The 26,310-nt window shown below is 41.7% G+C and overlaps 2 protein-coding genes across 4 annotated transcripts; both read left to right on the top strand.

The window, feature by feature from the left end:
* The first annotated feature begins 112 nt into the window (after positions 1 to 112).
* On the top strand, positions 113 to 13,632 carry LOC136437933 (eukaryotic translation initiation factor 2-alpha kinase 1-like). 3 transcript variants are annotated; one of them, XM_066432521.1, is made up of 16 exons: positions 113 to 424; positions 1,244 to 1,405; positions 1,928 to 1,956; positions 2,988 to 3,104; positions 3,786 to 3,850; positions 4,434 to 4,557; positions 4,976 to 5,056; positions 5,912 to 6,008; positions 7,149 to 7,218; positions 7,571 to 8,999; positions 9,737 to 9,833; positions 10,391 to 10,497; positions 10,854 to 11,072; positions 11,788 to 11,928; positions 12,863 to 12,958; positions 13,428 to 13,632. In XM_066432521.1, exons 1-16 carry the CDS (start codon positions 244 to 246, stop codon positions 13,548 to 13,550), a joined length of 3,138 nt encoding a protein of 1,045 aa, XP_066288618.1. In that variant the 5' UTR covers positions 113 to 243; the 3' UTR covers positions 13,551 to 13,632. The 3 variants fall into 3 exon arrangements, with proteins under 3 accessions (XP_066288618.1, XP_066288616.1, XP_066288619.1); XM_066432519.1 differs by having other exon boundaries at positions 3,783 to 3,850; XM_066432522.1 differs by lacking the exons at positions 12,863 to 12,958; positions 13,428 to 13,632 and having other exon boundaries at positions 3,783 to 3,850; positions 10,854 to 11,160; positions 11,788 to 11,901.
* Positions 13,633 to 18,769: 5,137 nt separating this feature from the next.
* On the top strand, positions 18,770 to 25,838 carry LOC136437932 (glutathione peroxidase 2-like). Its single transcript, XM_066432518.1, has 3 exons — positions 18,770 to 19,444; positions 23,747 to 23,902; positions 24,338 to 25,838. The coding sequence occupies exons 1-3, from the start codon at positions 19,202 to 19,204 to the stop codon at positions 24,728 to 24,730; spliced, it is 792 nt and encodes a 263-aa protein (XP_066288615.1). The 5' UTR covers positions 18,770 to 19,201; the 3' UTR covers positions 24,731 to 25,838.
* The last annotated feature ends 472 nt before the right edge of the window (positions 25,839 to 26,310 follow it).

The following is a 26,310-nucleotide window of genomic DNA, read 5'->3' as shown; positions in this document are numbered from 1 at the left end:
GTGAAAGAAAATAGAGAATTTGATCTACAGAATCCATTCAATCTGTGATTTTGTATTCCAACCTTTATATATAGAATGTGAGACTATGTTCTATCTAACGTTGAATGTTTGACCTATGACCTATTGCATGTGTACAAAGTTTCGTCAGATCGACTCCTGTAAAAACACGTTCAACAGAATATTCTGGTAACCTCCAAATATTGGAGTTTCTACCAGCAATGTGACATTGCCTGGGCGTAAGGTATGTTCGGTAAGGGCGCAGGGTTTGTCGGGGACCGAGGAAGGAGTGTCGACTGGCCGCTTCGAACAACTTCAGCGCCGCAAAGTCAAGATCAGCGACATGTTCAGGAACTTTCGCAACGTTCTACGTACAGCGGCTTCAGTTTTGACGCCGATTCTGCGCGTTCTCTGCCCGACTTTGATGGTGAGACAGAAAGATCTTTGTTCTTTCTTTTACGTCGTTTTACCGTGTGAAATTCTTGTCACAAAAAAATATGACCGTTATAATTAGAAACGAAACAATCACAAATAGGGGAGGGGGGCACTGGGCAGCTGATACCACAAAGTGTGACACCGCAAACAGCTGCATAGGCGGGCGTCAGATGTGTAAGGAAAATTATGCTAACACACGCCGGCAAAATGTTGAAGGGAGTGAGGTGTGGGTTTGTGTGTGCGTGTGTCTGTGTGTTTGTTTTCTGTGTGTTGTGTGTGTGTGTGTGTGCGCGCGTGTGTGCGTGCGTGTGTCCGTGCTACAGTTTCCATATGTTCAACCAGAGAAAGCCTTGCAGTTTCTGTATCTTCTGCCAGAGGGGATAAGAATGTTTTTTAAGAATCTAGTGTGACGTCATACTATGTTGGCATAACAGTAGGGTGTTTGACCGGTCACCCAGAACCCAGAGGTCGTGAGTTCGAATCCTATGACATGCCTTCAATGTTGTGCCATCGGGAAAGGCAGTTAACACGACTTTCCTCACTCCACCCAGGTGTAAAAATGGGTACCTGACTTAGGTTGGGGAGGTTAAGTCAGTGGAAGGAGAGGGATAGGCCCCACCTTCCAATACCATGCCCTATAGCTAGACCCAGTAATAGATAATAAACTACTGCCCCTAGTAGTATCCTGAAAAAGGGTATGGGACCCAAAGAGGCCATGGGACTACTAGTACCTTTCCCTTTTTTGTCTTTTGTGAGTGTGACTATTGCCAGGAAACATTTTTGTTTGACACTTGCTGTATGATCTCTCCAGAGTCGGACCTGGAGGACAGCAGCTACACCAGTGCCAGTAACTTTGCCGTGGTGAGAAGACAGGCCGCAAACCCGGCTCCCAGCATGCTCCTGGTGTCCATGCTGGAGCATCTCTGCTCGCTGTACGAAACAGACCAAGAGAAGAGGAACAAGCTGTTTAAAGGTTCCCTACTAGGCCCCACAGTGCTCGTGATACCAACATACAACCTATGATTTTCAGAAAAATATACTGTAATTCTTGATTTGTTAATGGTAACTTAATTAACTTTAGCGACTTTCACAGTCACTAGTGAGCTGCTAAAATTGCATCATAGCAAATATTTCCAAGACTAAAGTTTGAGACAGTGATATTCATTCCCACCTTTAGAATTAACTGCTGTAAACTACTCTTTTTCCTTTAACTGTTGAAATTATGGACCGCAATATCAAATGGATCTACAGTAATCATAAGCAATTTTGTGGCTTATAATATATGTTATATATTAAGGCTTAGGCCTATCAAGAATCACATATTGTAGGAAACAATCAAAAAATATTCTTAGTTCTGTTCCCATTACCAGTCAGACTAGGAATTTTTATGTTAATCATATTCCTTTTATCTACCTGTAACTATATGATTTGAGTTTTGATTTTGTTGATTATTGATATCATTGAACTGACATGTTTATTTTGATTATTTCTACAGTAATATGTGAGCACTTGACTAAAATGAAGGTAAGTTGAAATACTGTGCATTACCATATTTGTTGCAAACTTTGTATACATTTTTAAGTATTTTACCATCTAGTAGTAAAGTCATGTGAAGTTTAAAGAAAAAGTATACAGTTATATTAATAGGACCATATGATAGAACCTCCTTTGCAGACTTCTTGGGGTGGCTTTTTTTTGGGGGGGGGGATGCGCAATTTTTTACATGGGCTAAGGTTAGAGTAGTCTGTATAACGCAAACTCAAGCTGTCCGGGGGTTTCTCTCCCCTCCCCGCGGAGTTTGTGCTCTGGTTGCTCTAAGCCGGGAGAACTGTTATCAAAAATGGTAACACCAATCATAGGGCAGGACTTCAGCTAGGCTCCCATTGCCATAGAAACCACCTAGTTAGCATGTCTGTTAGCTGTCACACCTGGCAGATGGGGAGGAAGGGATGGGAAACCAGATCCAGATGTTGGAAGGGTGAGAAATGAGATGTATCCAAGCCGTTTAAAAGGGATTTTAAACCTCCTTAGTTTATCTGTTCCTTTAGAGGCAGACAATGTCAGTTTCTCCCACATCAAAAACCAAGTTTGAAAATCCAAAAAGAAAAGACTTGACTGCCGAAAAATGTTCAAAGTACAGAGAAACGGCCTGTGAAACTCTCTTCCTACCACCTGCAGATCAGACATCTGCAGCTGTCAATCACTGGATAGCAACAGCAATAGATCCTTAGCAACTAGAGTCTGGCCTGGGCAGGCAGCTCTGTGGGCTGATGACGGCTGCATAAATTATCCATATTCAGAAAGGAGGATTCCCTTAAGTTAGTGGCCATAGCCATCAAGCTCCTGGGTTGTGAGGCGGCTACAGGGCGGCGAGCGGTTACCGGAGGCTTGATTGAATTCAGGCTAAGGTTAGAGGAGAGGCGTTTCTCCCTCCACAGAAAACCTCCATTGGCCTGCATTAGAGAAACTCGGCCCATGTAAAAAATTCTCCCAAAAAATAATGCCGCTGCTACAACAAGTCTGCGAAGGAGGCTAAATATTAACTTGTTTTGCAGATAGTATCAGGGGTGAGCTGGTTGGATGAGTTTGGTTCAGTTCGAGAGCAATACAAGAAGGCTTTCTCCAACCTGGTCAGCGCTGCAGTAGAGAGTATCAGGACTGTCCCTACAGATGTAAGTGGTCAGATCTATTTTGTTATCTTTTGTATCTAGTAGACTTTTCTCTTAATATCTACTTCACCCCAAAAGGAGTGATCATGACATAAAGCTGTTATTTTTTTGGCTTCTCTGTCAATGTACATGTGTGTGTGTGTGTGTGTGTGTGTGTGTGTGTGTATGTGTGTGTGTGTGTGTGTGTTTGTGTGTGTGTGTTTGTGTGTGTGTGTGTGTATGAGTACTGATTTGTTAACAGCAACTTACCGCGGGGTATAATTAATTTTAGCTATTTTAACGGTCACTAGTCAACCACTAAAATTTCATCATTTTTGATCGCTAACATTTGTGACAATTATGTTTGTTCCCACCGTTGAAATTAAATGCAGTGAACTACTCACTTTTCCCCAAACCCCTAAAATTACCAACCGCAATATTAGATAGATTTACAGTATGTATGTATGTGTGTGTGAGTGTGTTTCTTTCATCCTCAGTATGCATAAGGGGTGAAGTCTTTCATCTATGAATATGATTGCCTTGTTCACTATGTATGTCACAGTGCACTCTGTGTTATTTTGTGTTGCACAGAAAGTATAGGATAAAAATCTTTTTACACACATTCAAGATCTTCTTTGTAAAGCTTCATTGACTGCCCAAGCAGAAATATTTGTTGACATCAGGTCTTGTTTATTCCTTTAGCAGGCTGTGGTGCCCCTTCCCCGACCAACCACAACAGCAGACAGGATCAAGTTGCTTTTCCAAGACAGGTACAGAACCCTGTTGCATCAGTACAAACTTTTAATGAAAAGTTTAGCATTGTTGGTAGAACTAGAAGTCATTCTGTATCAATGTTGAACCGTAATTTACAACACAGAAAATATTGGATGTACCCGAATTCTTGACTGATCAACTCCAGTCTCTGTCGAGGAGTGAGCAATCCACTGCTTCTGTGACATCATTTTATGTAGATAAGACACGTGACTCAGTGACCAGTGGATCACATATTTCAGAAAGTCTATGGCGCCCCTCATCTCTATTGGGGTATAGTTGTAAAACTCTTTTTGTGTTGGAAAATACTGTTCAACTTTGATACAGAAAAACTTAATTCTTAATTGGGTTAAGTCTTACAAACACACACTCTTACTGGCAACCTGACTCATAATCCAAGAAGATTTGAGCTTTACACAATGAAATCATGCTGTATGGAGAACACTATATAGTAAAAAGATTTAACGCCTTGACATGTGGCAACCCGACTGTCTGTAGCTACTGTAGTGTTGTTGATTACTTTTTGATTGTTTTTGACTCATGTTGCTCAATGATTCAACAAGCTGTTCCTTCTGTTTCCAGCTCTGTATTCTCACCACGGCCGGGTCCACCCCACGATGCCTTCCAGACATTTGCCTCGAGATATGCAAATGAGTTTCTGGAGTTGGACAGACTAGGGAAGGGTGGCTTTGGCAGGGTCTTCAAGGTTTGACACTTCTGGCAAAATATATTTGTACATTCAGTTCATCAGGAACATTAGTCACATTTTGAAATAAATTTGGGGGATCTCATGGGAGATGATTGAAAGATGGAACATTGCAAGGGAGCAGAATAACAAAGCCGTAAGATCCTTCAACAGTGTGTCGTTTTAGAGAAGTTAAAGTTAAAATATGACATTCTATCTAAGGCTTCCTTAGTGGCAAAATAATTGTCAGACAGCTCACAGTTGAAGACTGTGGCCACATGTGACCAAGAAGCATCTCCCCAGGGTAAGGGGGCACTGTGCCCTTGTTTTCATTTTTAGAAATGGCCAGGAAAGGGTTATGGACAGTATTGATCTGTTGGATACCTTCCGATGTTATTGAAGGACATAACAGATACTGAAGTCTTGACATGTCTTCTAGGTCAAAAATAAGTTGGATGGACAAGAGTATGCAGTGAAGAAGATTTTCTTGAAAGAGAGCAACATGGACGTCTTCTTCAGGGTAAGAAAGATACCTTTCTGCTAACTTAATTTTGTTCCTGTCCGTAGTGCTGAACTTACATTCACACTGATTATCCTCCTACTGACTTCAAACTGGTCCTGTCTCTGGTGCTGAACTTACATTCACACTGATTATCCTCCTACTGACTTCACACTGGTCCTGTCCCTGGTGCTGAACTTACCTTCACACTGATTATCCTCCTACTGACTTCACACTGGTCCTGTCCCTGGTGCTGAACTAACATTCACACTGATTATCCTCCTACTGACTTCACACTGGTCCTGTCCCTGGTGCTGAACTTACATTCATGCTGATTATCCTCCTACTGACTTCACACTGGACCTGTCCCTGGTGCTGAACTTAGATTCACACTGATTATCCTCCTACTGACTTCACACTGGCCCTGTCCCTAGTGCTGAACTTACGTTCACAATGATTATCCTTATCATACTGACTTCACACTGGTCTTGTCCCTGGTGCTGAACTTACATTCACACTGATTATCCTCCTACTGGCTTCACACTGGCCCTGTCCCTAGTGCTGAACTTACGTTCACAATGATTATCCTTATCATACTGACTTCACACTGGCCCTGTCCCTAGTGCTGAACTTACGTTCACAATGATCATCCTTATCATACTGACTTCACACTGGTCTTGTCCCTGGTGCTGAACTTACATTCATTGTGTCCTACGGACTCTTGTTTCTTATTCGTACAGGAATAGAATTGCTGCCTCCAGTGTCATTGTCTCATGTAACATGTTGCAATTTTCCCTTCATGCCTCCCATTGCCATGTTTTAATCTAATATCATCTTTATCAATTTTCTAATATGAAATTGTCTCTGTTTTTCTAGATCGTGCGTGAAGTGAAACTGTTAGCAAGCCTACAACATGCCAACGTGGTGAGGTACCACACAGCATGGATGGAGTACAGCAATCCAATTCTGACAAGTGAGAACTCACGCCTATCATCTTATACTGACAGCTACAAAATTACTCTATATACTGCTGCTTTTTCCTGTTTGGAACCTTTAGTTGTCAGGCCTAAGAAAAAACACACTGTGTTTCCAGTTACGATACAAAAAAAATTAGATTCTGTAGGTAGGGCTTCTCTCTCTCTTTTGTTTTTGCTTTGTTTTAGATTTTGGATGAAGTGATCCAACAAATACAGTTTTACAACTAGGGGGCCCAAACCTACACCACTTCTTAATTACATCACAAGCTATCTGCCACCCAAAAATCAAGACCACAGCACGTCCAGGTCAAAAGATACAAAAATTGAAGTTCTGCTGCAGTACCAAGGTCACATACCAGGGGGCCCAAAATCGACCCTGACCTTCGGCTTCACAACACCCGCCCACATACCAAATATCATTGTAATCCATCAACAGGTTCTTGAGTTATGCTGACTACAAGAGTCGGGAAACACAAACACAAACACACACACACACAAACACGCCAAAAACAATATCTCCATTTTTCATGGAGATAATAATACAGTTTGACATTCTAAAACTGGCCTTTCAAAATACAAAAATGTTTACTACACATGCCTACATCAAATAGGCAAAGCCTGTTAACAAAGCATGAAACGCAGGAAGTCTGCAAGAAACTATGCAAGACTTGTTATCTCCATGAAAAATGGAGATATTGTTTTTGGTGTGTTTGTGTGTGTGTGTGTGTGTGTGTGTGTGTGTTTGTGTTTCCGGACACTTGTAGTCAGCATAACTCAAGAACCTCTTGATGGATTACAATGATATTTGGTATGTGGGCGGGTGTTGTGAAGCTGAAGGTCAGGGTCGATTTTGGGCCCCCTGGTATGTGACCTTGGTACTGCAGTAGAACTTCAATTTTTGTATCTTTTGACCTGGACGTGCTGTGGTCTTGATTTTTGGGTGGGAGATAGCTTGTTGGATTCTGTTTTGAATTTTCATCACCCAGATATACCTTGTTAGCATTAGACACTAAAAAGTGCTAGAAGGCTAGGGTCAGCAGGTTTTTGCTAAGGTCAGTCGAGTAACTGGAAACACATCTTTTTACCCTAGTCTTCAAATTCATAGCAGATGATGATATGTGTATTTCCTTACACAGGTAACCATTCCTCCAGTACCAACTTACCTGTCTTGGAAACATCTTATCTTCAAGACATCCAGAACCTACGGTAAGGAGCACTACAGGCCTGTAGGATGTATTATACATTGTACAAGTTTCTTTAAGTGTATCTTGTACAAGTTTCCAAGAAAGTCATCAGATAGATACATGTACATGTATAGGCCTTTTACTGTCCTTGCCTCCAACTTAAGCGTTTTGCTGATTTGATCAAAAAGCAATCTCTGAAGGACGGAGTATTTACTTGTCATTGAATTATAGAACACTAGATATCAAAACCAGAAATCCTGTTGCAGTACCATAGAAAGCTGCTATGGGGCCCATGAACTAATTATCTCTAACTGTATTTTGCCAACACCTACAAACGAGTATTTATCATACCTTTCCCGTGTATGTACACATAGGTCCTCCTATTTGTATGCTGACAGCAGTAGCATCGTTTTCCAAGAGTCTGCAGCGAGCGACTCGGAAGCCACCGTCCTGAAAAGACGGTCACCCCTCAACGAGAGCAGTGACTACAACGTCAGCGTTGAGTCCTACTTACAAGACAACCACAATTGGAAACTTGGTTCGTCCGATTCTGATGAAAGCCTACCCGAGTACCAAGATAAGGAGGATAAAACCCGTCTTGTTGGCACTGAGGACGGGACTGCTTCTAAAGACGTAACCAATCGTTGTGAAGAAGTAAAACAGTTAGACGAGAACGATAAAGAATGTCCAGTTGACACGGTAGAATCTGAGAAAACGAGTGAAAAAACAACCATGCTGCTAGACACCATACCATGGCAGACTGCAACAAAAGAAGAGGCTGACAACAATAGTGAGAAAACGTCCAAGCTTTTGGACACAATACCGTGGGAAACATCTAGAAAAGAGGATGAAAACAGCTGTCAGAAAACCTCTAAACATCTAGACACCATACCATGGGAGACATCTAGGAAAGAGAAAAACAGGCCGAGTGAAAAAGCATCAGAACTTCAGGACACCATACCGTGGGAAACATCTAGAAAAGAAGCTGAGAACAGCAGTCAGAAAACCTCTAAACATCTGGACACTATACCCTGGGAAACATCTAGAAAAGAAGAAGCTGAGAAGAACAGACTTGATGAAAAAGAATCAGAACATCAGGACACCATACCGTGGGAAACATCTAGAAATGAAGGATCTAACAGCAACATGTTGGAAACTTCCCACCTCGAGGACACAATACAATGGGAAACTCCTGAAAGAGAAAAAGAAGCCAAAAAAAAGACAGAGCTTATGGAAAAGTTGGAATTGAAAATGCATGAAGCAGAAAAAGTGGTCGCTGAAATCAATGAAAGAAGCCCAGAAGCTTTCAAAACCAGGGAATGGGGAAAGCCTTCTAGAGAAAAAACACAAAACATGGTTCAAGAAAGTGAACAACTCTCTGTTGTCATACCAACTTTAGAAGGAGAAGCTTCAAGCAAATCTCAGCCAGATTCCGAGCAATCGGTGACAAAGAAAGACTCGGAAATGACATCATGTTATCGTGAGAGTAGTTTGCACACCAGTTTGCACACTAGCGTCAAGTCAGGTACAGGATTTGAAGAAGAGATTCATTTTGAGTCTTCAAGTTTCTCTAGTAGTGTTAGGCTTGGACACAGCCTGCCAGGGGCAGTTGTGCCTTTCACCAGTACACCTAAAGACTCCCTAGATGTACCTGTAAGGGGAAACTTTACACCGTTGAGCAGTGTAAAGAGACAACACAGTTGGGACCGCGGAGAAAGGAACGGCCACACAGAGACTCACGTCTGTGGAGACAGGTGTAAACTCAGACTCAAGGGACTGGCGGACTGTGATCTTGTTGCTGAGGTGAGTGTTTGTTTGTTTGTTTGTTTTGCATAACCAGTAAATTGCCTTTAGGTGTAGAACACCAGCAAGTACAAGCTGCATGCATATGAGACCAGACTGTTAAGTTTGCGCCACTCACACCAGAGTTGACTTTTTTTGTGAAAAGTGTGGCGGGTTCTTTAACATGCTCGAGGTGTGGCTCTCCTCAAATACATGGTCCCTACTAGTAACCAGAGCTAGTTAGTACTCATTTTCTTCTGTGTCAGGGCTGTTGCCAGCTTTAATTTTTCATCCTTCCCACTGATTGTTTGGGAGCCCATCTTGTTAAGTTTGTTCGTTCAATCTGTCATTTTAAGCTTGCGATAATACATTTTTATCAATTTCATGTCATGAAGTTCATTTTTTATTCCATGGATGGGGTGAGATTTTTGTCCTTCCCGAAAGGCAAATTTCCATCCCTGGACAGAGTTCTGGACACAGCCCTGATCTGACTCAAGTAATGAAAAATAGGTGTAAAGTACATTTCCCAAGGGCACAACATTTGGGGCCTGCTGGGGATTGCCTTCTTCTGTACTGCTATACACATGATATATCTCTGAGATATACAATCATGTAGAACTCTGTCGCTGCTTTTGCAATTTTGCAAGTTAATACAAATTTTAACTGTAATTCGGAACGAAATTTCTGTAAAAAATGAGTCACAGGTCATTGTTATGTTTAAAAAGTTTGTAACTCGTAAGAATGTTCTCTGTTTACAGACAAGCGGTGTGGTGCTATACATCCAGATGCAGCTGTGTCAAAGGTCACTCCGAGACTGGATGGTCAGTAGGAATGCGCAGGCTGCCTTATTACGAGGTGTGGTGAGAGAAATGCTCTTAATGGGGAAGTCAACTTAAGAAGCTGATGTTATTTTCTAAAACGTAAAAGACCATGCACATCTTTATGAATACAAAATACACCAAATTTGCAAAAATTAACCAGAGATGAACAAATAAATGAACCGTTTACAATACTAACAATAAAGTATGTAATCCAGTGATTGAGTAGTGGCCCTTCAAGCAGACCCATGGGGTCATCAGAATGTTGATGCTGTATAATGCAACTGCTGCCTAGTCCAAGGCCAATGTCAAGTTGCAAATACAATTTATCATGTTTTTGAATTCAGAATCAGAACACTCCCCTGGAATCTATTTCCCATTTAATTTAATTTTATGAGGAATAAACAAGGAAGAAATATCTAGTAGTCTTACATGTACATGTACAACTAAAGAAATAAAGCTTGAAATTTTTGTTGTCTTACAAAAAATGGCCATCAGTTAAAGAACCCTTCATTCTCAATTATGATATCATGTTGTAACTAGACATTCGCCTTAAAGTAACTGATTCATTATTTCCATTTGTTTCCTTCCCAGATCCCTTTGGTTTTGTGTCAGAGGACGACAACATGAGATTGTTCCAGGAGATCCTTCAGGGAGTCAACTACATCCACTCACAGGGACTCATGCACCGCGACCTCAAGGTAACAGTCACCACATGGTTTTCTCATCCCTTGTCTGCAGGGTATTAGCTAGCAGGGCGTCAGGGCGTCTTCTGGATGCCCTACACTAAGAAAACAAAATGCTCTCCTGTTTCCCTAAAAATCACAGGCACATGTGTTCCTCCACACACACTGCAACTTTTGAAATATCTCATGTCAATTATCTTGAAAACTCAATTATGAAATATGCAATGTTAAATCCATGATGGACAAGGAAACAAGGAATGATAATTGTAATGAGCTTTTATTCAGTTACCAGAAGGTATGGAACCTTAAAGTATTAGATGTCCAAATGTTGAATTGTTATAGAGACACTTTTTATGTTTCCCCGTCACTAGCCCCCCAACATTTTCCTGATTGGTGAGGATGAACATGTGTGTATCGGTGACTTTGGACTGGCCAGGGAAGACCTGCTGGATACCCAGGGGTCAAGTCCCCCCCTCACGCCACTGGAGATGCCTGATGTGGCGACGGGAGAGACCACTCACACCTCGGGGGTGGGCACGTGTACATATGCATCACCGGAACAACTCAAGGGAACAACTTATAACAGTAAGGTAAGGAGAGACCACTCACACCTCGGGGGTGGGCACGTGTACATACGCATCACCAGAACAACTCAAGGGAACCACATATAACAGTAAGGTACATATGAACCACTGTTACACATATTTCCAAAGTCGCAGACACAGACAAAAGGTAAGGGTAAAGGTAGTTCCATGTCCTTTTTGAGGCCATGGGGGCAATGGGTTGTTATCGACTGTGTCTAAGGCACGGTATTGAAAGGTGGAGTCCATCCCTCTCCTTCCACCACCTTTAACCTCCCAAACTGAAGTCAGGTACCCATTTTTACACCTGGGTGGAGTGAGGAATGTCAATGTAAACTAAGTACCTTTCCACACAAGGGCACAAGATCAGTGACAAGATTTGAACCCAGGACCTATGGGCTCTTGGCCAAACACCCTGCTGTTATGCCACACAACCCCACAGACAAAGACCACAACATTGATTATTTGAATAGTCAAGCAAGATTTTCATTAGTTTGGTACAATGCATGATATTATTTTGTTCTGAATTGAAATCCGCTTTTTATAGCACCTTTCATTATGCTTATCACTTTCTCCTTTGACACATGGTGTAAGAAAACTATTCAATGAAACTTTCATTGTGGACTGTAGCTGCTCTACCTGTTTGGGAAATGTATTTAGAATTGCAGTTTGGAACATGCTACTAATGTATCTTGTGTTTGAATTTGACAATTTCTCTTCCCAGTCTGATATGTACAGCATGGGAGTCATCCTGTTTGAGCTGTTCCACCCCTTCGGGACTGAGATGGAACGAGCCAAGTCTATCCAAGACGTCCGAGAAGGCAGGGTTCTGCCACCGGTCCTGGTGGAAAGATGGCCGAGACAGGTAAAGTCTAAGTCCCTGTCACACATTCAGGACCTTCTTGTGACTAGGATATTGGAGATTCTTTTTACGCAACCAGTACATCTCACCTGCTGACGTTTCGGTGTCCGTAAGACACCTTCTTCAGAGCTTCTGACTGGAGTGCTGCTTCTCGCCGCTAGAAGTAGCCGGAGTAGGTGGCGCTTTTGCGGCGAGAACACAATCCCAAACGTGGTTAAGTTTGTATCCCCCCTCGTCTCGGTTCATCACTGGTGTTGACTTCTTGCGGCTTTTCTCCCAACCACTCCACAACCAAGAATGGGACTAGCCTGGAATTCATTTTATTCTACCTTCAGTTTTCTCCTTTGATCACATTTAAAGCGGACTGGACTGCGACATGTTGGTGACCTCGCTGCAACCTAAATTGGATTTGTGTTACCCTTTACTTAAGTTTTTTAGTTTATAATGGGAATATCATGCAAAACGTAAGTATGATGAAGAAAGACATTACAAAACACACAAATCTTGTCAATTTTTATCGATGAAATTTGTTTTAAATTAGCGCTCTGTCAAATCGCTTGGATGCTGCGAGGTTGCAAATATGCCACAGCTTCAGTGAGATACTTGCTTAAGCAGAATATGACTTTCCGGACTACGTTCCATTATGATAGTATGATTTTATCAAAATTCGTCGCATAGACTTCTTTCAAAGACTAGTAGCCAACCTCCCTGACCAACTCCCAACTACATGACCTTAAGCTTGCTTACGGCTAACTCCCAACTATGGTCTGAAGAAGGTCGGGAGGCCATGGTTGGCACTGTTAACACTAGGAGTATGACGTTTTCCTTGAATGTTCCATTTTCCGACAAATAGTAAAAAGTGGACTGATGCAAGAATCAAGAAATTAAATTCAATTTGGAACAATGTCCTTACTGAACCATCTGTTTTTGTCCCCAGTGTGACTTTATGCAGCTACTGACCAGCGATGACCCCAAGTACAGACCAAGTGCCAAAGACATCCTGAATAGTGACCTTTTCCATAGCAAGGATGAGGTTAGTTAACATGCAAAAACTTAGTCAATCTTACTTCAATCTCATTGTGTTATTACTTTATTTTTGATATAAACGTATATCTATCATATTCTATCTATTTACACTATGAATGTTGAAGTTGAAATAGAGTGCCTTTTTTCAATTTGGCAGAATTACACGATTTTCTCTTCAGCATTTAGCATCTCAGTGGTACTGAAGCGCCAACTGGTAATTCATGACGGTACTGCAGCCTTGGAACTTGAATGGCATATAAAACAGAAAAAAGATGCCAACCAGAAGATGTCAAAATCCCAAGATGGCATTGGATTTAAAACAGGTTTTGCTATAATTGCAACCCTATAATTGGAATGAATGTTCTTCTGTGTTCAACTTCGTACAGAATATCATGAAGACGTATTTAACTTTGCCCCAATACAATTAGTGTTTCACAACACGTTTTATGATATTTCTAACATTCTACCTTTTACAGGTTATAGCCAATCTGAAAGCCGTAGTCGACAAGCAGTCGCAGGAAATGGAGAAACTGAGAAGACAACTGAAGGAAAGAGAGGACATGTTGTTACAACTCAGGAGGGATAGAAGTACACACTAAATATCTCTGTTATACATGGAAAAAGCAGATAGGAAGGTTATACATTGACAACGTTTGCACTACTGCTTCCACGTAGCTATGCTTAAAGGAAGGTAGAGCAGTTTCATCCCCCGAAAATCGGATTTTGAAAGTCAATCTATTTAGTCATTTCTATACATGATTAGTTCAAACAACACTATCACAATGTATAGTGACGTCCATCATGCAAAAGTATGACGTCGTTGTAATGTGAGAGCTCACAAAAAATTGTTTCAAATCTCCCGAGCGTGGTCATACTGACCCGACGCATCCTGAACTCTTCCGGGGATCTGATCAAATGCGTTGCCCAAAACAAATGTGTCTTTAGTCTCTCCCGAGTCTTTCCTTTCGTGATCGGTGTACAAAACTCCAGGGGTGGCCCAGGCGGACGTTTTTCTCGTTGTTTTTGACAGGACACCAGCGGCAACACATGCCACCGGAATTTTCCAAAACCTCAGGGGCCGAACTTTGCCGAAGACTGACGGAGAAAAACGATTGAGTTGCGCAATTTTGCTGGAGTTTTTGTGGCCTCGCGAAACTAAAGGGATCATCGTTAGGCTCGTTTATGTGTGGTTTTAAAAGCTGAAAGTATGAAGTTATTAAGCATATGTGCTAAACAGTGTTAGTAGTCACTGCCATAAAGATTTTAGCATTTATTTATTTCCACTTTTTTGGCCATAAAACTGCTTTACCTTCCTTTAATGTATATATGGAATTGTTTGTCCCTGTTACAGTTTTCAACTGTTACAGTGATATTCAGAAGCAAGGTAACATGGAATAGAGTTTATCAAATACACTTTCTGTGATACAACAAATACAGAGTAGACAAAATAAAGCATTTAGTATTTAGTAAAAATGTGACTTTCATTCTTACTTTACTTTTACGTGTAACACAAAGATTATTTTGCAACCTTAACCTGTAGCACTCTATTGGTTACAGAGTTAGGCAGCAGTTTGAAGGTTAAAACTTCATGTCAGTATATCCAAGAAATTAGTATTTTTTTCAATCTGCAATGACAATCAAAATAGTATGTATGTGCAAATAAGATTCTGTTAAATGCAAACCAAAATACAAGCTGCTGTTATCAATATGACTGAAAGTAATATCCAGTAATGTTATCAAATACACATACTCACATGTGCTACCACCTCTACCTCATGATTATGCTAAGGAGTAAGACCTAAAAGTATTCAATTATCATAATTTTTTTTGCTTTAAAAGTTTTAGTATATTGTTGCTTCCTTATTGTTGCAAATGCTTATGACTGTCAGATGAACATGATATTAATATCATTGAGTTATCTATACTCATGGTTCAGTGTAGTGTTAGATATTGCCCTTGTTACCTCCATGAAAAATAGAGGTATTGTTTTGGGTCTGTCTGTGTGTGTTTGTGTGTTTGTGTGTCTTTGAATTGATGGGAAATTGGAAATGAAAAGAATTTTGTGCCATATAATGTCCAGTTTGTCTTGAGTTTGACCTTTATTGTTCATTCATTATTAATAGTTATTTATTATTGATAGTTTGACCTTCTCATAGTGTAAGATCACACCTTTGATGAGAGCCAAAACAGCAAGAATATAAAATTGATATTTCTCAAGACGACGGAGAGTGTTGTGGTATAATCCAATCCAATAAATTGAATACATAATTGTTTAACTTATTAAGTGTCATGTGTCATTGAAAGCTTTCTTCAAACCATTAAGAGAGAAATAGTTAAAATATTGACTAGATCTTTGAATCATACATTGTGCTAAGAATGCATCTCCTGTTCACCATGCATGTACTACTCTTTACTTGAATGATTTTTTATGGAAAAGACATTTACCAGGAGGGTGCAATGTTTGGAATAACTACGTACCATCCACACCTCATTCAGAATCATAAACTTGGGCCTGGTCATATTCGTTGTAGGGTCGTCATATAATCGCAAACTGAAAGAATTCTTCGGATAGTCTTGCATGTGTTGTACGAATCAGCTGTCTTGTTACAGAGAAGGCCTTGTCATTAGTTGTTTCTGTCACAATCTCCTTTTAAATTCTACAACATCAAAATCGTGATAAATGAAAATTATGTCCTGTGGACAGATGTCATAGGTATCCCCATTCGATACCGGGGCACAGGAGCCCAAAATATACATTTTTGGTCTGAAAATGGCAAACAAAATGCCACAAAATCGATTCTTGGCAGAATTTGAGATGCCTCCATATCTGAAATTGTTTAGAATACGTTTAAGTACGTGTGTGCCAAATTTGGTGCTTTTAGACAAATTTTCCCATTTTTTAAGACAAATTTTCACAATCTTGCAAGTTGCTGTACATGTACTAGTACTGTAACGCGTGGTTTTTAAGACGAAAAAATGCAATGAGCGTTCGTGGTGGTTTTAAGTTCGCGGCACCGCTACAGTCATATTGCTACAGTCATATTTCAACTATTGGACAAAATGTTTGCGGTTTTTTTTTTTCAATTTCGCGAACCCGCGAACATTTCTGCATAGTATCCTGCTGGACTATAGAATGACATACGGCTACGACCAATATACTAGTATAAGCGGGCTGCTAACGAGATAACGACAACAGTGTGAAGAAGTTTACCTAAGCACCCATATCACCGCACTAATCCGTTTTACTGCGCCCTCAGTCTTAACAGACAAACATTCCCCATTGTGTGCCATGTTTGGCAACCTGAACAGTTCAAACCTGCAGCCCAATGTTTAAATTAACGCCATTAGGTGGGCACCCTTAGCAACCCTTGTTTAAACTGCACACATTTTTATGTTCTTTTATGAATCAGCATTTGACACACTCAGACATACTGTTCGTTGATGAAAGTTATAATTAGAACCTTCTGATCGAAAAATCTTGCTCAGTGTCATTGACGAAAGGAAGTGAATGCTACTAGAAACGTCTGACCGTTTCGAAAATCATGTCCAGCTGCTTCAGTAACTGCTATTTGGCGTATACATACAGTTCGTTCAATTTTTCCACCCTCGTTGGCCTAGCTATGATGTCTTTGCCAACTCTTCTAGAATTATGCATTCAGTGACTATATTTAATGCGAATAATGGAGCAATGCCTCCCCTTCTTTACATTAAGGCCACATGCAAAGGGTTCAAAAAGAGCTTGAATTACCCCCAACGTTATATTCACCCATTTCACTGGTGTCCAACGAACTAGAGCGGCAAACTGGCATCCTTTAGCGGACCAAGGAGTTTTTATATAAAACCTCCTTGAGCGGACAAACTCCTCTGGCATGTGATCTGTCTATTTGGCCAATTTCTACTCTTTCCAGTCGCCTCTGGAGCCTGGTAGAGGCTACGATGAACTTCGAATCCCCCTCCATGTCATGTCATGCTTTTAAACTTTTCTAGTATTATTCCTTTTCAACATTGTCAGCGACACGACCTCGTATCTTATTCAGCGTCAGTAGCGCAGCCTTTGTTAACACTAGTTCTCTTGTCTGTCTACGCTCGATGCGTGGAGAGAGAGAGAGAAAGCGCCTTCCACAAGCGCCGTCCTTCAGCGTGACCAGGTATGCTCATTGTTGACACAGCCGCAACGATAACAACCACAGAGAGGTGCTAGTCAGTGAAGCGTGTATACGTACACGAGGGTCTGCATGGAGGGGTCCCCACAACCCTTTGCGCTGAATTGAGAATAACCCCCTACGTGTATACCCGAAAATCCAGGTAGGCAGTTACGCAAAATTTGGTCACATCGCTACGAATTACCCGTATAAGACGGATTTCCTTACGAATTACGGAAAATAAATAAAAACAAAACCTTAAGAAAATAGCATGCAGACCCTCGTACATGTGTGCCTTGTGGGAGTGTACCACAGAACACCTAGGTAGGGGATGTGTCCATATCTCTTCTATAGCCCCCTTAACATATGGAATTAAATGCGTAATTCCTCATGCTTTGGAATTGTGTTATTCTTACAAATCCGCTTTTTGTACCTGTACAAATCGCACGATATCTTTGTAAAATGACCGTATGTTCTAGTTCCTGAACACTTGACAAGTGTGGTACAATAGTTTATCATGCTAACGTCGAAGTGGGTTCGTCCAAACACTATTCTGCAGACGACAGGTTGGGCATGACAATTTTGTGTTGGTTACCGTGGGACAGTCGCTTGTGAAACGGTTCTCAGGAGAAACAAGAGGTTGTTCGGCATTTTACCAACACCCCCTGCTGTTAACAGACAGGTAATTATACAGGTAAGGCAGGACTATTACTCTTTCTATACGCTCTCGATCGCCTCAGGGTATCCTCCTTTGGTTCGTTTTGTAGTAGTAGGTGTAATCTAGAAGTGAAAACCGTCGTCGGAAAACTTCATCGCGGTATGTATAGGGTGTTTACACATGTAAATGGTGCGTTTTTTCCGTGTCTTGATGCTAAAATTGATTTTACATTATGTATTTCGAATTGGGTATACGTATGGCAAATACTGACCATTGCTTGTCATTTTGTTAAAAGAATGCTTTGAATTTGCGAGTTGATTTTCTTATACAATAGATGTAATATAGTGTGAGCAATATTCTTCATGATATAGTACTTGAGAGGTACTACTATGATGATATAGTACAGTCTCCACAAATATATATAAGAGCGTGTATAATCTACTTGTTTCTCAAACACTTGTACGGTGCTTGGAGATAGCCATAGACATAGTATTAACCTTTACCACACTGAAGTAGCCGTTTGGCACCCCATTCTCTATTGGTTACAGAGTTAGGCAGCAGGGAGAAGGTTAAAAACCACTCAGTTCTCGGCCTGTGCCCCAATTACACATTGGAATGCGACGCTCGCCATATTATTTAGCTACAACATTTTAAGTGCTCTGGTACCATGCAACTAAAAAGTGTCAAAGTAGCAAAAGACATAGGCGGTAACCTTGTCATTTGTTTGAATGTCAAAACTATGCACTATATAGTTTATAAATTTAAAAAAGGATAAAAATTTTAACAATTAGACGAGGAATATATGCTCTTCAAGACCATGGAATTGCAATCGCTCTAAGCTACATAACTATATGTTTCATTTGTTATATTTGTTTCATTATATATATAGATAGAAATTATGTTTTATTATAGATAAAATTCAAACTCTGTTTATATAATCTCCCACAGGAAAAAAAAAACTTGAAGAGACAAAAAAAGTTGGAGAAACTTCTTGTTTTTCAGTGACACCTGTCGAGAAAAAGGTCGGTCTGAAAAAGTCGCCATCACTAAGTGAGAGAGAAGAGAGTCACCTGGCATTTCGAGTGGTGTAAACAAGGCGATCACAGATTGTAGCCGACGCCAATCAAGTTTGACCGTGTGCCCGGTTGCGGCTTCACTGGATCGGAACGGCCGCTATTTTTAAACAGACGACAGTCGCGCTCTGCACGGCTAATCACCCATTAGAACCGTCTGGCGACTTCCATTATGTCCTGCCGTAACCTAATTGTAGAGTATCACGCAAATAAGGACACTGAACAATCGGGTAGAGTATTCTGAAGGAGATTTTTAAGAGTCGGTCGGACATTACATCGAGTCAAGAAGTTACCTTGCTACGAGTTTAAGAAAAGGCCAAGTTTGGCAACTCGCTAGATTCTGAGCATCAAAAAAAGAGAGAGAGGGATTGGAAAATATGATGAACGGACCGCACTACGGCCACGGGCGGGTAAGCCACCACAGCAAGCATCATGCCACCCCCCACCCCATAGAGCTCAACACGCCGCTATGCCCGGCTTCAGTGGTTGGAAGCTTCTTCGAGCTCAGCGCCGAGGCCCTGGGCGGGGAGATGATCAATTTCTCCGCCTACGATGGCAAGGTTGTCCTGGTGGTAAACGTGGCGTCGGCGTCAGAACACACCACAAGGGAATATCTCCAGGTAAGACACTCGCTGTAGATCTGTTTTCATTTTGGTGACACTAGCTATAGCACCCCTGTCATAGTTGTTTAGATGAGGCTCTGATTTAAAACTTCCTTGGTTGTTCGTACAGAATCTGGCAGCTTGGTTCTGCACCCTCTCCAGTTTATCATTGTCTTTCTTTGTTTACAGATCCCATACTGTTGCAGTATATTCAAAGTTTGGTCTTACTAGAGGCATGTATGCCAAGTAATCTTATTACCTTTACTGGTCCGATGATGCCCACAAATTACGTTTGATCACTCCCAATGTCTGTATAGCCTTATACAGTGGTAACACCTGGTTGTTAACATGTCACCATTACTAGTAAGGTGTATGGGAAAAATCAGAACGGTGACATCTGGCACTAAAGCTTAAGCTTTTCCCCAAATATTTCAAGTACGACCATTATGTGATTCAACAAACTTCTTTTTTCACATTAGTGATCTTGCCGACATAACTAGACGTACTGCTATTGAATGGGGTCATAATCATGGCTTATCAGATGAAATTCTTTACTTTCTAATCGCCATGTATATCATCTTAGGCGCCTCACAACTTAACAAAATTACTAGCTGTATCTCCTAAATCTATTTCATGAAAATCCATCTAGTAGAGGAAGAAAAATTAGTCAGTAAGACCAGGTATTGTGCGGTGGCAAAGGCTTGTCATTTGTTTGAGACTTTTGTGGCTTATGTGTGTGTGTTTGTGACGTGGGGCGTCCCATTAGAGTTGTGTGGCAACAAATTAGATGTAATCCTGGGAAGACAGGAGGTTGGTATCGTGTGTCCGACATAGATTAGAAAGTCTGATACAGAAGGACAATACCGCTACCGGTAGAGCAAGATTCGTGACCAAAATAGATATCTCTTTTATAGATAAGTGTTTCGCACGGAAAGACCACCGGGTAGTGTACATTAAAGTGTTTTCTTAAGCTTTTAAAGTCGTTCTATTTGGAGATAGAACACTACATAAAACGATACAGGAACACCCGGTTTGATACACTTGCAGCGTAACTTAAATCCGTTTTCGGACACGTCCCTTTGTGAAAATATTTGTTGTTTCATTGATAAACAGAGAAACGTTGTGTAGTCCCTTGGGTATCGCTTCCGGGTACTTAACAATAAAAGTGGGTCTTCGTAATCTTTTATCTTTTGATGTTGGAAAATACGATACAACAAAGTGGGTTGATAGTATAGAGTTTGAGCCCGGCACAGACAGTTTTTGCAGGACTCTCTTTTCCTTTCTATAGATAACCTATAGATAACCATCGTCTTCTTCTATCCTGTTATACAGTTTGGGCACAACAGAAGATTTGACAACCAGTTCTCTCCACCCTTCTCGGTTTTCTGTTTTTAAGTTAGTGTTTTACTAAGTGTCATGCCTGTCCATTCGCTGATATCATCCTCCCATCTTCTCCGTTGTTTACCTCTCTTTCTTCCTTCCTGGACGGTTCCTTGCACGATAGTTAGATGAATAGATAACCTTGCAGAAATTTCATACCGCTTTATTCACGGTATTGCTTACCCGGTAAACCACATCAAGGCGTAACACACCAGGGTTGTACTGAAGAGTACAATCTGCATATCCGGACAGATTTGTATAAGCAACACACACCGGGAAAGACCCCTACTCTTTTCGTTCTTTAACGTGCTTGAGGTGTGGCTCTCTTCAAACACGGGACCTCCATTTAACGTCCTATACGAGGGACGTCCCTAACCGAAGCTAGGTACTCATTTTCACCTGAGTAAAGTGGGACAAATCAGGGAACCCCGGATTCGAACCCGGTATCTCCGGGTTCTGGGGCCAAAGACCCTGCCACTACACCACCACGACGCCACTTCTAGTTATTTGTAAACGATGGCATGTAAATGTAAGCTTCTTATACCTTACAAATACAGACCATGGAATCAAGTCCGGTTGCTCTGTTGTGTTAACGTTCGTTCCGTGTTTTCTTAAGGCGATTATAGGTCTTTTGTGACACTCTCGGCGGCCACTAAACCCTGCGAGAGGTCCTATAAACGTCTGAAAGGTAGTTCCAAAGTTTTTACGGACTCACAAGTTTACAAAACCTCCTTCGGTTTCTGTAGTGTTATCACCTCACAACACCGATGTTTGGTTCACAACGAGTGGCCCTATGTTTGTGTGACAAGCTAGTGTTGGGGGAATCGTAGGCTCGTTGTTGTTCTAATTACAGCAACGAACACTCTGCTATGTAATGCGGCCTATGTTGATTGGACTTAGAACTTATGCCAACATTCTTAAGTTATCTGTCAAACTGCTACGATGTAGATTAAACCTCAAGGTTTTGTATACCGATAATGAGTGGGCTGGGGCCCGATTTCCACACACGTTTTCGTAGTCGACTCGGGGCTGTGTATGAGGAGCTTTGGGCTGCTACAGTAGAGTTTTCTACTTGAAAACGCTACTTAAGTGGCCCAGGGTTCTCCTTGCACAGTCGAAGTTGACTCAAAAACGCGTGTGTAAATCTGACTATAGTATATTTGTATTATTATTGTTATTATCATTATATGCCTTCTGTGAACAGCTTATGTATTGATACATTCGCTTTGTCCCATATTAGAGAAAATGTTTTTCACCACACTTCGTGATCTAATCCTTTTTTATTTTGCTTTTTGACAGACAATATTATGTGGCAATGCAGTCAAATTTCATACCTTATCTTTAGTCTCTACCAGACTAACCGCACCGGCTATAGGGAGAACATTTGCCGGGGGACTTTGGCCATGGAGGGTAACATTTGCAGCCGCAGGTTGCAATATTGGACCTTATCTCCGTAGCCAACTCCCTTCATACAATTGACTCTATCTAGCCAATTGCTACTAATTTCACAGCGACCCGCGGAGGCTGGTAGAGCCTTCCTTATTTTAGCATTGCCACATACAGCTAACATTTGAAGATTGGTATCAAAGGTAGAAGTAGTCCCATAGCCTTTTTAAACCAATATAGAACATAAATTCACACAGACAAGCACAATTAAATGTTTTTCCTCCGTCCAAGCCCCACCACATTTAGGGATATTTATCAAAGTTTTGTCGCCCTGGCACTGAAACGCTCATTGATAATACATGATTAAACTTTGACTTAATTCGAGTGTCTGAGCCGTTAATATTAAAACTATTGATGAATGAGTTTGCCTTGTCGGTTCGGGCGGCGCCGGAGACTTGTCAGGTACCCTGGGAGCCAGACTTGTGGGGGATCGGGCCGTTAGCCATTTCCCTTCGGCGGCCCAAGGCAGTAAGCCCGCCGATCTGAATCAGCGCTACGATGGAGTTCTAGCCCATCCCTCGGGCTAAAACTCCTCCGTAGCGCTAATTCAGATCGGCGGGCTTACTGCCTTTGGCCGCCGAAGAACTCTGGCTAACGGCCCGATCACCATAAGTCTGGCTCCCAGGGTACATGTATTTGTCACTGGGAGCAGGTGCCTTAATTAGTTGCTATGAACGCCGCTATGGTCGGACGACAAATATTGGGCCAGTCAAAAGTTCATTCAGTCGCTTTTATTATGTCTGAAAACACGTTTAAGTGAATCAATGGAACTGAAAAGGCACGGCGGAAGTGTGTACACAGCAGTCCGTCAAATAGCCATTCTACGGGCCGGTCCGACTTTAATTGGAACCTGGACCTAGCTAGCACGTGACCCATTTTCTGTAGTCATGACTCCATGTATCTTTTTTTATTGGCGCTGTAACAGCAAGAGTTCGGAGACCTCATATCTAGATCTCCAGGAAATATTCTGATTATGCAAATGACGTCTACATTTACATAATATATGCTTGGTTATGTACACCTTTTTAAAACAAAATACACATGTCTCAATGTTGTTTTAATGCCAATGTTATTTTCCACCTAATTAGACGAATTATGACACTTTTGCATCAATTATTAAAATTAGGAATGTATTTGCATGATTGGTATCTGTTAATGTTCCACCTGCGCCATAAACTACGTGTTACATTTATTTGAATCCTACTGTACAAAACACTAGAATTATAGCAACACGTTTGTGTGTTTACAGACGTACACTGTCATCCAACGTGTAAAAGGCACTTCGCACACAAGTAGAACTCGTATCCTCGTTTAAATGGTATACTACATGTAGACCATATTACTGTAGACCATAGACCGGACATGACCAGCTACCATTACACCCAAGTTAAGACCTACGCAGTAACGTTTAAACGAGTAAATGTAGAAATTTACACCCTTTGTAGTGTTTCATTCAGAGACTGATAAAACACTCTCTATTGTATGTCCATACAGCTGAATGACCTGGTAGCCACCTACGGACCGAAGGGTCTGATCGTCCTGGGTTTCTGCTGTAACCAGTTCGGGACCGGCGAACCCTTCTCCAACCACGAGATCCTCAGGTGCCTCCGCGCAGTACGGCCGGGAAACCGATACTCTCCAAACTTCCAGGTACGAAATAACACCTTTACTGTACTCTCTAACGTAGGCATGTGCCGTAACAGCCGTCTTGTTAGTGGTTTAAACCTGGGCGACTCGACATTTATACATTTTGTATGTAATTATGAAAAAGGTTAAACTTTATATTGGTAAGTTGTGTATTGCACACGTATATGTTAGCACATGACTGTGATCAAATAATTCAAAACAGTTACCAAAGCAACTGGATTTGATTTTGTATAATTACATAGAAGTCAGACGTTTCAGGTAGCATCCACTCCCTTTTGTCAGTGACCGTTTCCGAAACCATGTCCAGCTGCATGCTTGAGTAGTTTTTTTTTGGCGTATCGTATTACTTGGATGTCAAGCCTTCATCAAAGATTTCCTCAGAAGTTTTGTGTTCTCTAACGTTACACATTGTAAATTTTACAACGTCTCGTATTTCAGCTCTTTTCAAAAGTGGACATTAACGGCAAGCACGGTCACATCGTGTTCGAATATCTCAAACTCAAGCTGCCCTTTCCGTCGGACAACGCGGCCACCATGGCGCAAGAGCACCTGGACATCGGCTGGAGTCCCGTACGGAGAACAGACGTCGCCGGCAACTTCGAGAAATTTCTCGTAGCGAGCGACGGCCAGCCTTACAGGCGGTACAGTTGGAGAACCACGCCGGAAGACTTGTGCAAGGACGTCGAAGAGCTGCTGAGAAAAGTGGCACGAACCAACAGGGAGCAAGGGAACACAGGCGCCAAAAATGACAGGCCTGTTCTTTTTAACAGTAAGAAGTACATGCAAGAAAGTATGACTCGTAGTACAGTTAGGGACGATGCAGCATACTAGTAAAAGTTGTACCCACTGTGCTTGTTGCAAGGGAACACTGGCGCCAAAAATGACAGGCCTGTTCTTTTTAACAGCAAGAAGTACATGCAAGAAAGTACGACTCGTAGTACAATGAGGGACGATGCAGCGTACTAGTAGAAGTTGCTGTTGAGAAACCAACAGGGATCAAGGGAACACTGGCGACAAAAATGACAGGCCTGTTCTTTTTAACAGCAAGAAGTACATGCAAGAAAGTATGACTCGTAGTACAGTTAGGGACGATGCAGCATACTAGTAAAAGTTGTACCCACTGTGCTTGTTGCAAGGGAACACTGGCGCCAAAAATGACAGGCCTGTTCTTTTTAACAGCAAGAAGTACATGCAAGAAAGTACGACTCGTAGTACAATGAGGGACGATGCAGCGTACTAGTAGAAGTTGCTGTTGAGAAACCAACAGGGATCAAGGGAACACTGGCGACAAAAATGACAGGCCTGTTCTTTTTAACAGCAAGAAGTACATGCAAGAAAGTATGACTCGTAGTACAGTGAGGGACGATGCAGCGTACTAGTAGAAGTTGATGCTGAGAAAAGAGACGCACACCAACATGGAGCAATAGAAAACGGGAGCCAAAAATGACAGGCCTATTCTTTTCAACAGCAAGAAGTACATGCAAGAAAGTATGACTCGTAGTACAGTGAGGGACGATGCAGCGTACTAGTAGAAGTTGTACCCACTGTGCTTGTTGCAAGGGAACACTGGCGCCAAAAATGACAGGCCTGTTCTTTTTAAAAGCAAGAAGTACATGCAAGAAAGTACGACTCGTAGTACAATGAGGGACGATGCAGCGTACTAGTGGAAGTTGCTGTTGAGAAACCAACAGGGATCAAGGGAACACTGGCGACAAAAATGACAGGCCTGTTCTTTTTAACAGCAAGAAGTACATGCAAGAAAGTATGACTCGTAGTACAGTGAGGGACGATGCAGCGTACTAGTAGAAGTTGTACCCACTGTGCTTGTTGCAAGGGACCACGGGCGCCAAAAATGACAGGCCTGTTCTTTTCAACAGCAAAAAGTACATGCATGAAAGTATGACTCGTAGTACAGTGAGGGACGATGCAGCGTACTAGTAAAAGTCGATGCAGAGAAAGGTGGCGCCTCACCAACAGAGAGCAAAGGAACAAGGGCGCTAAAAATGACAGGCCTGTTCTTTTCAACAGCAAGAAGTACATGCAAGAAAGTATGACTCGTAGTACAGTGAGGGACGATGCAGCGTACTAGTAGAAGTTGATGCTGAGAAAAGAGACGCACACCAACATGGAGCAAGAGAACACGGGAGCCAAAAACGACAGGCCTGTTCTTTTCATCAGCAAGAAGGACATGCAAGTAAGTATGACTCGTAGTACAGTGCGGGACGATGCAGCACACTAGTAGAAGTTGCTGCTGAAAAAAGTGACGAACATCAACTGGGAGCAAGGGAAAACGGGCGCCAAAAATGACAGACCTGTTCTTTTCAACAGCAAGAAGTACATGCAAGAAAGTATGACTCGTAGTACAGTGCGGGACGACGCAGCGTACTTAGAAGTTGCTGTTGAGAAAAGAG

Source organism: Branchiostoma lanceolatum, chromosome 7 (genome assembly GCF_035083965.1).
Source record: "Branchiostoma lanceolatum isolate klBraLanc5 chromosome 7, klBraLanc5.hap2, whole genome shotgun sequence".
NCBI lineage: Eukaryota > Metazoa > Chordata > Leptocardii > Amphioxiformes > Branchiostomatidae > Branchiostoma > Branchiostoma lanceolatum.
This window is presented reverse-complemented; position numbering and strand designations above follow the sequence as displayed.

Bases quoted from the DNA above. Each gene is read 5' to 3' on its own strand.
- LOC136437933 (XM_066432519.1), top strand. From the start codon at position 244: ATGTTCGGTAAGGGCGCAGGGTTTGTCGGGGACCGAGGAAGGAGTGTC. The intron at 425-1,243 runs GTGAGACAGAAA...TGATCTCTCCAG, and splicing joins TTCTCTGCCCGACTTTGATG to AGTCGGACCTGGAGGACAGC. The intron at 5,057-5,911 runs GTAAGAAAGATA...CTGTTTTTCTAG, and splicing joins ACATGGACGTCTTCTTCAGG to ATCGTGCGTGAAGTGAAACT.
- LOC136437932 (XM_066432518.1), top strand. From the start codon at position 19,202: ATGATGAACGGACCGCACTACGGCCACGGGCGGGTAAGCCACCACAGC. The intron at 19,445-23,746 runs GTAAGACACTCG...ATGTCCATACAG, and splicing joins CCACAAGGGAATATCTCCAG to CTGAATGACCTGGTAGCCAC. The intron at 23,903-24,337 runs GTACGAAATAAC...CTCGTATTTCAG, and splicing joins GATACTCTCCAAACTTCCAG to CTCTTTTCAAAAGTGGACAT.